This window comes from Cynocephalus volans, chromosome 2 (genome assembly GCF_027409185.1).
Source record: "Cynocephalus volans isolate mCynVol1 chromosome 2, mCynVol1.pri, whole genome shotgun sequence".
Lineage (NCBI taxonomy): Eukaryota > Metazoa > Chordata > Mammalia > Dermoptera > Cynocephalidae > Cynocephalus > Cynocephalus volans.
Window position 1 is genome coordinate 178,151,702 of NC_084461.1, and position 13,156 is coordinate 178,164,857.

General features: G+C 41.9%; 1 protein-coding gene across 7 annotated transcripts in view; it reads right to left on the reverse strand.

Moving 5' to 3' along the window:
* Positions 1–13,156, reverse strand: part of SFSWAP (splicing factor SWAP) — an 81,240-nt gene that overhangs the window by 17,619 nt on the left and 50,465 nt on the right. For all 7 annotated transcript variants that reach the window (XM_063086818.1, XM_063086817.1, XM_063086816.1 and 4 more), the window contains one exon: positions 2,441–2,706. In XM_063086818.1, coding sequence (XP_062942888.1) covers positions 2,441–2,706 — 266 coding nt within the window. The remainder of the gene's footprint in view (positions 1–2,440; positions 2,707–13,156) is intronic.

Genomic DNA, 13,156 nt, shown 5'->3' on the forward strand with positions numbered 1-13,156 from the left:
TTAAAAATGATTAGGTTGTGTCAGGCCAAGAAGCAAGTCCGCCATGTCCTGTGCAGACGTGACGTCTGTAACAAATTGTCCTGTCTGAAAAGACAGTTAGTTAAAGAAGAAATGGTGATAGTATCATTAGAACTTTCAATATTTTGTTTAAAATTTTATTATTTTTACACTTCAATAATTCGTATTACTGAGGAGAATGCCATCCCCCCCGACTTATAACTGCTGCATTTAGAATCCCTGGGAATGAGTGCCTGCAGGGCCTGGATTAAAGAAGCAGATCTGCAAGCAGTTTGGCAAAATGCAATCCGGTCCAGCAGGACTCGCCATTCTCAGAAGTGCGAGGCGAGCAAGGCAGGATTCTACAAGGCGAGTGCGAGGGCAAGAAACGCCTGGCTCATCTATGTCCTCAGGGCCCAGGACAGCCCTTCACTGATGCTCAGCCACCAAGGAGCACATCATCAGGGGCCAGCTCTCAGGCAAAATTTGCTGGAACATTTTGTTTCATAATCCTGATATTCTTAATTTATAATATAGTTGCACTTTGCCTTGATATTTTATCTAAATTGCAAAATCAATCACCAAAGATCTGACTTATTTAGGAACTTAAAATCAGTTATTTTACTAAAACCAACTAAAAGTATATAGATAACTACCTTAGCCATTGAAATAAATTAAAAGTTTTGTAAGTTACATAAATACCCAGGTCTGCTGACACTGTAAAATATTTTAACTGTAAAATTGGTAGCTTATCATAATAGATATAATACTCAGAAAGTTTTTAACTTATGATGTACTCTATTACGGATTAGTCAACAAAAGGGACATAAAACCTAGAAATTCAAAATTCCAAGTGTTAGATGAATACTTTTAGTTCTGAATACAACCACCTGGGGAAAAGTTTACGGTCATTACATCAACTTTCCTTAAAACTGAATAGATGGTCAAATCCAAGCAATTCTACAGGGGGGAAAAAAATTGAATAGACGGGATACATTTACATATTTGGTATCAGAATCTACCTTGTTTGCTAAATACTCAACATTAAAGCTAAATTAATTTCTTACACTAAAGAAATGACTTGAGTAGCCTTTACAGTTAGTTACTGGACTTTGATGTGTGAAGGAATTATACTTTCTTCTGTTTGAGCCCTACAGCAAAGGACAGTTGGGAAAAATATTATCGGGCATGGCATTTCTAGGAGGGCTTGTTTAGGGCTATGTTACTTATTTTCAGTTGTGTAATATATAAAAAGCTTTTTCAAATGAGAAATTTAAAAATAGTTTTAATATAATACAAATTCCTAGAAGTTTCCAAAAACTGAAAATATGTCAGCAAAGTTGTTCCTTCAAAAAAAACCCAGCAAGGTGTTTTGCGTGTGTGTGAGGGTTGGAAGTGGTGGAGCTGCTAAAGAACTAGCAAAAATGCAAACAGCTGAAGGTCAGATTTGTTCACATGGAAGTAAATCCAATTTCACTGCAAACAGGTGTAAATGCTTGCCAAGCCCTTAGGGTTTGGTCTGGGTGAAAAATTGTTTTTAGGATATATTCTGACAGGCAAATGTATACAATTATATATATATTTTTAAACATAAAGCATACAGGGCATCTGCATTTTTCCTATGAAAAGGAAAAAGCTAACATCAATTACTAAAGAAAACTAGATCCCAACAACACAAGTGCTGTGTCAAAGAGAAACTGAGAAGTATCCAAGACTGAGACAATAGCTTCATGAGAGTCCTAAATAGAATGTGCCTTTCTGAACCTCCTGCAAGCCAGCCTTTTTTTTTTTTTTTAAATTCTTTTACAAAGCAGTGAATTCTGAGACCCTTAAATGTCTTCATTTTATTATTTCTGTTGCCAAAAATGTCAAAACACTTTCTCAAAAACTGGCTCCTTAGGAAGGTGGCTTTTGGTTCAACAGTGACTCTCAAGGGGCTTGGGCAGGCAAAGGGGAAAACAGGTCTGCACTGCGGTTTCATCCTGTACACGCACTTGTGGATGCTGTACAGGAGAATCTGAACACGGACCAAGGAGTAAAGATTTTCTCTGTTCTGAAATTCACACATTCAAGAGAGATTAGAACGAAAAAGTTCACTCAGACCAACCAAACAAAAGATCCTCACACACCACACCCTGTGAATTTTTCACAGATTTAGCAAATGTGCTAGGCTTGCTTCCAGGACCTGTTAAAATTTAAATGAACCTATTATTTTAAATCTGGCAGTAGCTTTGAAAAGTTAAATATAAAATAAAAATTTTTTAAAAGACCTTATTTGGATTGCAGGAGACAAATGTACATGTGCACACATGCCTGCTAACAAAAGCTGTACTCATGTTAAGCTCTTCACCCAGCTCTACAGAGTTCCATGTGAGTGATGTGTCCAGCACCCACACCAGCCACAGGGGTCGTGAGGGTGGTGGAGGGTGTGCCGCACACCCACCTGGACCGCCGCGCTGTCCGGTAGGCACTGGGGAGAGAATGCTTTGCCTTGGCGTGTGACCGAGACCTGCACTTGGACGACGAATGGTGCTTGGGAGAGCGCGACCTTGACCGAGACCTTCTCTTGTGTTTCTTCTTCTTCTTTTCTTTCTCTTCTTCTCTCAGGGAGTCTCTGTTTTTGCTCGAAGGCCTTTCAGACGGTTTAACTTCTAGAGTGGGCAGAGGTCTACCCCCAGTCAGTAGAGGACAGGGCATAGCACTGGCTTCCTGGGAACAAAAGGAAACACCTGGGTGTTAGCAGGGAAAATATGACATTTTAAATGCATATTTACACTATTTCAACTCTGGGTCCCTTGCACCAACAATACACCAATCATCTCTTAGAAAAACCCACATCTCCTTGTTGGCCATCTAAAAAGATCTCCCTGGCTATTCTGGGGAAAACAACTCATGAAGCTCTCCCCCTGCGCAGCTACCAGCCTGTCAACTGCAGACAGTGACATTTAATAAGAGGAGCACACAATTAAAGTTTGCTCTTAAATAATTTTAACTTTCCATTGAAAATGAGATTCCCCAAACCTCCAACATTAGGTTTTTTAATGAATCTCTATACCTTGTTGAAAATTTTAAAAGGTTTAAACTAAATCACTGATGACTTTTCACAGTGGATCACCAGCACCAGCGTGAGAAACAGCCACTTCCTTTCAGTAATGAGCTGTTTTATACTTAGGCTGAAGACCTGCCTTCAGCCTTCCCCTCTTTGCTAGGAAAGGTCATTTCTCAATTCACTTTAAGTGAATTTTTAACTACCGTCATTAAACACCACACACCTAGAGTCATAGTGAGAAATCTGCAATTTATCACTTGTGCCTCGAGGACTTGGGTGTAATGTTTACTGAAAACATGAAAATCAGGTGCTCTAGGTGGGCTCCAGGATCCTAGGCTGCCCTAGCTGCTAACAGGAGAGGGTGCTCCAGTAAAGCCTGCTACCCTGCTGCCACGTGGGAACAGTGTCAGTGTATTGGCACAGGACAGCATTTGTAAACCGGCAACGGCTAATGGGTTTTCCTTTCCTTCTTTCCTCTTCTTGGGTCCACTTTGACAAGGCCAAGGGGATGAGGGAAAACAACACTTTGCACAAACGATTATTCTAGGGTTGTTTCTTACTTTGGCTTTGAGATAAAAAACAATTCACTGGTGCTCTGGCGGGGTAGGCATCAATTTAAAATCAGATTACCAATTGAATTAGCTGCTTTAAGATGTAATGGTGACTTCTCAGTCTTTCCTTTCAGCCCATCCTGCTGTTTATGTTCTTAACACATTATCTTTAACATCTTTCACTCATTCTGAGCAGAGATTCTCAGAGGCAGTTATGTGTGAGAGCAGCAGGAAGGCCAAGAATCACTCACGAAGGCAACTCCTTCCTCCTGAGACTTGTTTCCATTAGCATAATTCAGTAACAGGCTCTCCAGAAGATGGGTTTAGAGATGCTCTAGCATTCCTCATCTGGGACATCACTGCCTCCTTCTACATGAATACTGCCAAGTTCATTTTTAAGGTTCTGCCTAAATTACCTCCAGGAAACCCATTTCATTGTGCAACTGTCCTTACCAAAAAGGCTTTTCTAACTTCAAACTCTTTTAGTGTAATAATATTCTTCATGTTAAATTTTAATGTATTTTATTGTTAAAATAATTAAAAAATGTAAACATCTGATAAGAACACAACCTCTATATCTAAGAACACCTATTTCCACTCTGGCATTAGTCATGATTTGCCCATAAGCATATATACTAAATGAGATTTTGAATTAGAAATATAACAAATAAAATGTAGTGAGCTTTAAAACTTTAGAGGCTGGAGAAGGGAAATCCTGGTTCAGTGTTCTAGCTAATGCTTCTCCCACATATGTGTAGAGGGCTTACCGATCCGCAGACCAGAGAGCACATAACAGTCCAGGCCTCATCTGCCTCTGACAGCTCAGAGGTGGCCCCAGCACCAATGCACACTGTTGTGGGAACAGCTCAGATATGCTTGCTACAAGAGAACTCTGCTGCTGGGCCACCAGAAAAACCAGCTTCATGCATTTAAAAAGTTCCAGTAACTATACACTCTAAATTAGAAGTGTATTTGCTTGAAAAAACAAGACTAAACGGGGGGATGAAGGACACTATTCAAAATTGGAACTCAAGGGCCTGAGCACGCCAGTTAGTGCTCAACAGCCTCCGTCAGTTACACGGAAGTTGGAGTTGCCACAAATCCTTTCTGAAACAAGGCATGGGATTTTCCAGGGAAAACAGAGAGACAGAGCCTGTCACAGGGAGAATGGAGAGCAAGCAGGCCATTCTGTGATGGGAACGAAGGGAAGTACACTGCTGCTGTTTCCTGTAACAAGCTCTCATTAGCTACTGTCTTCATGCTCACAAAACCCCCACACTCAGGACGCTGTGAGGATGATGTGCTACACTGAGAGGGAGAAGAGGTGGGAAAACGTGGCCTAATAAGCATCTGTGAGAGGAGGCGAGACCAAGGTGGGCATGAGCCACCGCACAAGGTGCAGTCCAAAACCACACCAGAGCGCGAGGTTGCGTCACTAGCTGTTTCTATCTATATTTTTATTGCCAATCTAATAATCTGTATCTCTGAACTTTATTACTGTTTTTTTTGCCTTTATCCTAACTATGCCTGTCATTAATAATACTTATTTTATCACTGCCGTTAAACTTCAGTACTCCATTTTGAAGTGAGGGGATAACCTGCATCAATACTTTCAAAATATAACTTGTAATCCATGGGATCTATTTATTCTAGTAAAATGATTACCTTCACAATTAAGGTAAAAATTGGCAACTACGGTGACTTTTGCCTGGCTGAATTAAGATGATTCACTGTATTGACCTTACTGTTTTTTTCAGCTTAAAAGTACTAATAACTTGGTAGAGTGGGGTGCTGGTAACACCAAGGTCAAGGGTTCAGATCCCCATACCGGCCAGCTGCAAAAAACCAAACACCAAAAAACCAAAAAAGTACTAATAGGATATTTAAAAACCCAGTAATTAGGGCTGGTCGATGAGCTCAGTTGGTTAGAATGCAGTGTTATAACACTAAAGACAAGGGTTTGGATCCCCATAATGGCCAGCTGCTCCCAAACAAAACCAAAACAAACAAAAAAACCTAAGTAATTAGACTTGAGACCAAAAAGATAAAGGATAACAAATACGATATGCAAATAGCAGCCACCTGATAAATGGTCCGTGGGGCTGACAGCAGGTGCTGGCCCCTCCTGAGTGCTTTGCCCACACTGCACGTCTCAGGGATTCTGAGCACACCCCTCGCACATGATCCCCTCTGAGGGGAAGAGGCTGTATGACTGACCCACTGAGCAGTTAGGATCAGTGGTGCTCTTCTTTTTCAGAGATACCTCACATGTCTCACAACCAAAGGCATCAGCTCTCACAACAGTAGGCACCAAGACAACGCTCATTGTGCAGGGGAGGAAAATGAGGCTAGAGATCATGCAATGTACCCAAAGTCACACTAGGAGCATGTGGAGGAACTGAGATTTTAGCCCACAGTCTGGCTCCAGAGCCTGAGCCTCCTGTCCAGAGAGCAAGCGTGAGCACAGACACTGTGTACAGCAGTGCATGGTCTAACTATATTCTCCCTGCCAGGACAGGGGTAAGGGTGGGAGAGTGGGCTTCACCGCAATACACTTATGTTTGGAAGCATTAACAAAATACAAACTGGATGCTGTTGTCTACTGGAGAACTAAATGGTGGTGTTTACGTTCAGGATCCCACTACCTGCAGTCTTAGATATGTAGTCCACCACTTTTAATACTAACAGGACAGGAGTGCATTACTGGCCTCTCCAAACACTAAGGGAGGCGTTTCTGAGTACACAGCTAGAGAGAGGACAGTGGCAGATTCAAGTCACCCTGAAGGCGGCAAAACCACAAGACGTGCTCTTCATGACATGAGCCACGAAACTGTTTCAGGAAAATGCATACAGGACTGCTTAGATGAGAGCAGCGGAAACCTGCTCTCTCTCGAGCCCAGCCCCTGTTCCCCCCACATGTGTGAGTGCTGCCTGTGTGGGCAACAGCCCTCTCTGACCTCTCAATCCATGAATTTCAGACGAACTCACTCCATCTGGAGAGTGGGAGATGGACCAGAAAGCTCCAGCCTCCCTGGCTGTAGTGCTATGTTTGGGGAGAAACACATGACCCAAGTCAGGAAGACCAGGGTCAAGGAGCTTCAAGCCCAGTATGGCTGCCTGAGCAGGAGGACAAGGTCCTCTCCTCTGTTGACCAGATTTCGTGATGAAGCGGGCTGTGCACCCTCACACCTCAACGTGTGAGCCCAGTTACTGCTTCCACTTAAGCCATCTGGGATAGGTGGGATAGGCTTGTACCATGTGCAGTGAAAGCCTTGACAGACAGTGTAATCAAAACGTTAAAACCATGAGGAAAACTTAAAATATGAATCAGTACCCGATCAACCATTTAAACCTCACTGGGATGATTAAGATGCTCTCTGTGCTGTCCAAGGCAGTTGGCTCAGCCACACATGACTACTGAGCTATTGAAATGTGGCCGGTCATTTGGTGACTAAGGAATGGAATTCTGTATTTTATTTAATTTTAATTAACTTTAAATTTAAATTGCCATGTGTGGCTAGTGGCTAACATATTGGATAGCACATACTTCAAAAAATAATTAACTTTCCATGTAAATGTTATTTCTGGCTTCACCAAAAACACTCTCAACTGCTCCACTAATTTAAAGTGCACACATACAAATAACCTGGAAGAAAAATTTAGTGGTCATTGTCTGAGTCAAGACCCTGCCCCCCGCAGTTCCATCTCCACCCTGTCCCCCAATTGACTTCTAAAGGCACATGGCTAAGCACTCTGACCACAGCCATCAACTAAGATGCTGTCTGAGACACTTGCGGGAGGCACAGGGACAGCTGTGCATGCCGACAAGTGCCAAATGGGTCTTCCAGGGAGCCAGAACTGCCTTTTGGGACGTAACTTTAATATTCCAGAAAAAATGGTCAAAACCTAAATCAGGACTGGGTGTGGGGGTGGTGGTGGGGAGACATAGACATACAGTGGTTTAGGCAGTGTTTGGGAGAAATGAAAGAGGAACTTCTGAAGAATAGTAATTTACGAGAGCACAGTATTTAAAAACTTATTGTCTACTACTTCCAAAACACTGGAAAATAATATTGATTAGTCCTTTTTATCACAATGAAGCATTTGGCAACAAATTAGCACACGAACGAGCAACTATTATTTCCTGCTGTGGCAAACAGATTGCTCAAAAGCAGATTAACATGTATTTGAAAATAAGATACAATCTTACTTGTGAAGCAACTCTGCATCAACTGCGAAGTGAGTAATGACACAGAAAGAGGAGCACCAGTCTCCTCTTGCTAGTCTCTGTCTACTGGTCTGGGTCCCCCGGTGCTCCTAGGATGGCTCTGTGCTTCCTTTTCTGCTGCCCCTGCCCAACATGCAGGCTGAGGACCCAGTCTTCCCCAGGACTCATGGGGAAAAGCTGCTTTAGTCTTGTAAGTCTCCCCTGTTCATTCCAGCATCCTAAGCTTTTCAAAACACGCATTTCTCTACTGCCACCAAAACTCCGCATCCTGAGCAGCCCTACCTGTCCTTTACCACTTGAGGGTCTTTCCCTTGAGGGCCCTCGCTATTGTGTGTCACCTGTCCAAATTATCAAAGCTCCTGAAGGTCCCACCTAAGCCTTGTGCCCTGCAGGCTGCCCTGGAGGTGTGCATGTGCCCCGCCAGGTGCGCAAATGTAATCTTATGACCACTGGTCAACAAACAAACTTCTAATTCATACCACAAAGTGCCCTGGCACCTTGAACATAAAAGCCTCTGGAAACGAGTTCATTTTTGTTCCTACTTCCTTTTCAAACTCTTGTTGGATTCCTGAACTTGGAAGGATCAATAACTTGAAAAAATTACTGGAATCTAAAAACTGTCCTGAAAGCTGTTGTTACTATGCAAATGACTGCACAGTAACTCAAAAGGGGTTCAGTTAAGACTCTGATTTCTCTTCGTTTTATTTATTTTTTTAAAAGACGACCGGTAAGGGGATCTTAACCTTTGACTTGGTGTTGTCAGCACCATGCTCACTCACCCAGTGAGCTAACCGGCCATTCCTACATCGAATCCGAACCCAGGGCCTTGGTGTTATCAGCACTACACTCTCCCGAGTGGGCCACGGGCTGGCCCAACAGATCTCTCTCTTTCATTTTTTTTTTTTTGGTGGCTGGCCGGTTCCGGAATCTGAACCCGTGACCTTTGTATTACAAGGTTGTGCTCTAACCAACTGAGCTAACCGTCCAGCCTCTCTTCATTTTAAATGAAGATCACACATACACCAAGAACGAGGACAATATATATATACACAGGTTTATATTACTATTTATGCATGTGCTTTTACATATTTTATAAACTGCTTAAACATTTAGTGTATTGTCAATATCTTTCCATGTCAATAGCTCACTAGAAGGCATCATTTAAAATTATACCTGAATATGTAAAATCACCTGTCCTGATATCAATGGAATTGAACAGACACACGTGCAGAAATCAATCAAATACAAATGGGAATTTAGTATGGAACAAAGCGAGCTCTGCACATTGGTGGGGAAGAGATGTGTGATCTAGTGAACGGGCTGTGTCTACCTACATGCTCCACGAGCTGAAGTGAATGCCGGGGCCAGATCAGGATGCGCGAGGGGAAATGTGTGTGTTGCTGACAAGGAAGTGATAACATGAAGTGCGGGGTCAGAGGCAACCAAAAGGAAAGCAGCCACCAGGGCAGTTCACAGCGCAGCAGAAAACCCAAATGCCAAGAAACCCAGGGAAGTTATTCAGTGTCACTCATCACTAAAACATGTAAATTAAAACAGAGCCATTTTCCTGCCTAGCAGACTTATGAGAATTAAGGGCGATGACAACTAGAGCTGACAGGGCCACGAGAAAAGTTATTTTCATACCCCACGGAGGTAAACAAAACTGCTGCCATTCTTTTGGGGCCAATTTAGCAGTACCTCAAATTAAAACAGCAGTTCACGGTCAGGGATCTAACTCATGAGGACACTCACTGAAGCGCAGAAGATACAGGACAACAGTGTTAAAGTAGCCTTACTCACAAGCATAAAACCCTGCACATGTTTTACATTTCCCACAGCAGGGGGCAGTTACCAGTGACGGCACACCCTAAGAGGGTGATTTAAGGACAGATAAATGACTTACAGTTGTTCAGCCAACAGATATTTACCAGGTGCCTATAATACCAAGTGCTACTTTGAGCACTGACATGGACAGATCTTTACTATAACTGAAAACAGCAAATTGTCAGAATAATGTATGAGGCAGAGTCCCATTACAATATTTGAAATCTATACATAAATCGACAGATTTTTCCCCCCTTAAGAATACAAAAGAAACAATATGTGGTCCATCCATACAATGGAATATTATTCAGCATTAAAAAGGAAGGAAACTCTGACATGTGCTACAATATGGATTAACCCTGAGAACACTGTTCCAAGTGAAATAAGCCAGTCACAAAAGGACAAACACTATATAATTCCACTTATAGGAGGTCCCTAGATCAGACTCATAGAGACAGAAAGTGGAATAGAGGTCGTCAGGGGCTGGGGGAGGGGTATAGGAAGTCATTTTAATGGTTACAGTTTCAGTTTGGGAAGATGAGAGTTCTGGAGATGAATGGTGGGGATGACTGCATAACGATGTGAACGTACTTACTGCCACTGAACTGGACACTAGAATAAAGGGTTAAAATGGTAGCTTCATATGAACATTTTGCCACAATAAAAAACCCAAAATAAAATTTAAAAAACTGTGACTTCTACAGGAATTAACACACACACGCGTGCGCGCGTGCGCATGAAAAGATTTTTCCTCTTCGTTTTATGTCTTTCTCCAGCATTTGAACTTTTAAAATCATATGTATACACTACTTTTATCAAAAGCAAAGTAAAGGGCCGAGCCCGTGGCGCACTCGGTAGAGTGCTGCGCTGGGAGCGCGGCGACGCTCCCGTCGCGGGTTCGGATCCTATATAGGACTGACCGGTGCACTCACGGGCTGAGTGCCGGTCACGAAAAAACGACAAAAAAAAAAAAAAAAAAAAAAAAAAAGCAAAGTAAAAATAGAAAAATGCCAGTCCTTAAGGCAAATAAGCTGCACAACGGCTGTTTTCAGTGAACCTTAAGACAGTAAAATTCCTGCCAAGTTTTGTACTACACCTTTTAGAGTGTCCTTATGCCACCCTGCATGCGTCTGCTTGTCTTGCAAAGTGGGCCAAGCTGGTCATGCTCTGATTGAGGAGGCCATGAGCTCCCACTGTGCTGACTCCTCCTAAGTCTCGTGGGTTTCCTCACCCCAGGCTTGAGGGCCATACCCCATCATGTCTCAATTCCTCCTGCACTCTAAGAACACCCCACCTACGTAGTTGTGTCAAACATCCCAGCATCTGTGAGTAAAGTGCACATAAGAACTCTTACTAAAGCCAAGGGCACCTTTCCCCAAAGGTGCTTTAGGCTAGAATTTTTTTCAAGTTTGAATCTTAGTTATGATGGTTGCCAATTTAACTACAAGTATTTTTGTTTCAAAGAAGTTAAATACAGTTATCACCATCTGCTGCTACCATTACATTTTTGTTAAAATAGCTTAGTAACTATACTCTGTATATACACAACACACACACACACACATATCCAGGGAGATCATTCCAATGACTTAAACACTCATTTCTACGTATTACAGATTTAAAACCAATGCTTGAAAGCAGGAAATTAGAAGCCCCATATAAAAATGAATAGGATAAAGGCATAAGTTGTAGCCTATCTTGTGTTTACAAGGGAAGGATTCTGGTAGCTATTCAAAATAGTAGACTGGGAAAAACTGTGGATTAATGATGAATGATTGCACTGAGTTTTCATTAAAACACAATTTTATTAGAACATATAGATGCAATCATGTAATATAATCAGTTAAAGTATCTATTTTTGCAGATGTCTTTTAATTAACCCCTTTATTCACTGCACAAATGATACGAAATAATGGAAATTAAAATAAATACACACATCCCTACCATTACAACACTTCCCTTACTTTCTTAAATTTTCTCCCCCTCCTTGCTACACGCATAATTTTTACAGCTGCAACCATGAAAGGCAGATATTTTAAATTTTGCCTCTCCCCCTTCCTATATCAAAAGTGTTTTTCTATGCGGTTACAGTAGCCTTAATGATCATTTTTAGTTGGTGCATATTCATTCCCTTATTTCTGCAGAAATCTTTCCAAAGCTAAGGAACGACAACAGATCCTTTTGCTTTTGCCAAAACTGGCTGAAGTGAGGGCCAGGAGATAGGCAGCCCATGTCTGTAAAGAGCTGTATAGATGGCAGTGAGGTGATTGTCCTGGCGGGGCTGCTGGTGGGTTTCCCTCTCCCCTGAAAGTGCACATTTTCTGGGAGTGGCATTGTCAAGGACGGTTCAGAGGATGGGACCACTGACCACTTTCAGACCCAATGCTTAAGCAGGTGGCAACATCCAGGAGTCAGCCCACCATGTGATACTCCATACTTGACAAGGTCTCACACAAACTTACGTTAACTTCTCTTCCCAGTCTAATCCAGCTATCTTTGGAAGCTCCTGCCAAATCTGAGAGCATTTCAGACTGATTCCTGACACAAGAAAGTTGATTCAGCCTTCAGCAGAATGCTAACAATCTGAACTCAGAATACTGCTTTCAACAGAAAAACAAAGCAAGCAACTACATGCAGAAAATTAGTTTTGAATAATGACCCTGGACTCTTAGAAATGTCAATGTAATTAAAGTCAAAAAAGCAAAGGGCTTGTTCTTTATTATGGGAAAAGCCAGTTACAAAAGAGATCTGGGGACACATGGAGAGATGTGGCTGTGTTCTGCACAGGAACTAAAGTGACAGCCATGATCAGTCTGTCCTACGGGGCTGCAGTTCCCCAGGAGAAGGTCCTTCCTTGTGGGGACACATGCTGGAGTATCTGGGGGAGGGCTGTCACCATGTCTGCATATGAGCTTCAGACTGTTCTGGGAAATAAGAAGTGTACGTGCAGATGTGCATACCTGATGGGGGACGGAGGGTGGGCAAGGTGGTCATTTCACTACTCTCAATTTTTCTCAAGGTTTGAAACTATTCGAAAAGCAAAATTCCTCAAGTTACTTTTTTTTTTTTTTAAAAAAAAAAAGACAGATTGAGAAAGATTTTTTCAAATGACTGTCTTTAACTGCTCTAAAAAAACCATAAAGCTACAATGTTTTAGCTGCTGCTAACTGTGAATCTACAATCCATTCTAATATAGTTCAAATGTGAAGGAGGCTTTCAATTCATCTAAAATGGGAGTACATGCTACTAGGACACTCAGTTCTGTCACAACTTACTTATACAAAGACAAACCTCCTTTAAGCCTTGGTGAATGTCATACTCTATTCTTTCTTACTTTAAAAAGTCTCCAAAATGTTTCTGAACTCCCAAGAGAATCTCTAGATATTCCTGAAGAATACTTTAAATACAAAATAAAATTCAGAGAGAGAACTGTTAAAGAATCTAAAATAAAACTTAAAAGATTCTACATTGGTGTGACTAGGAAAAGGCAGAGTTTCCAGGGAGGAG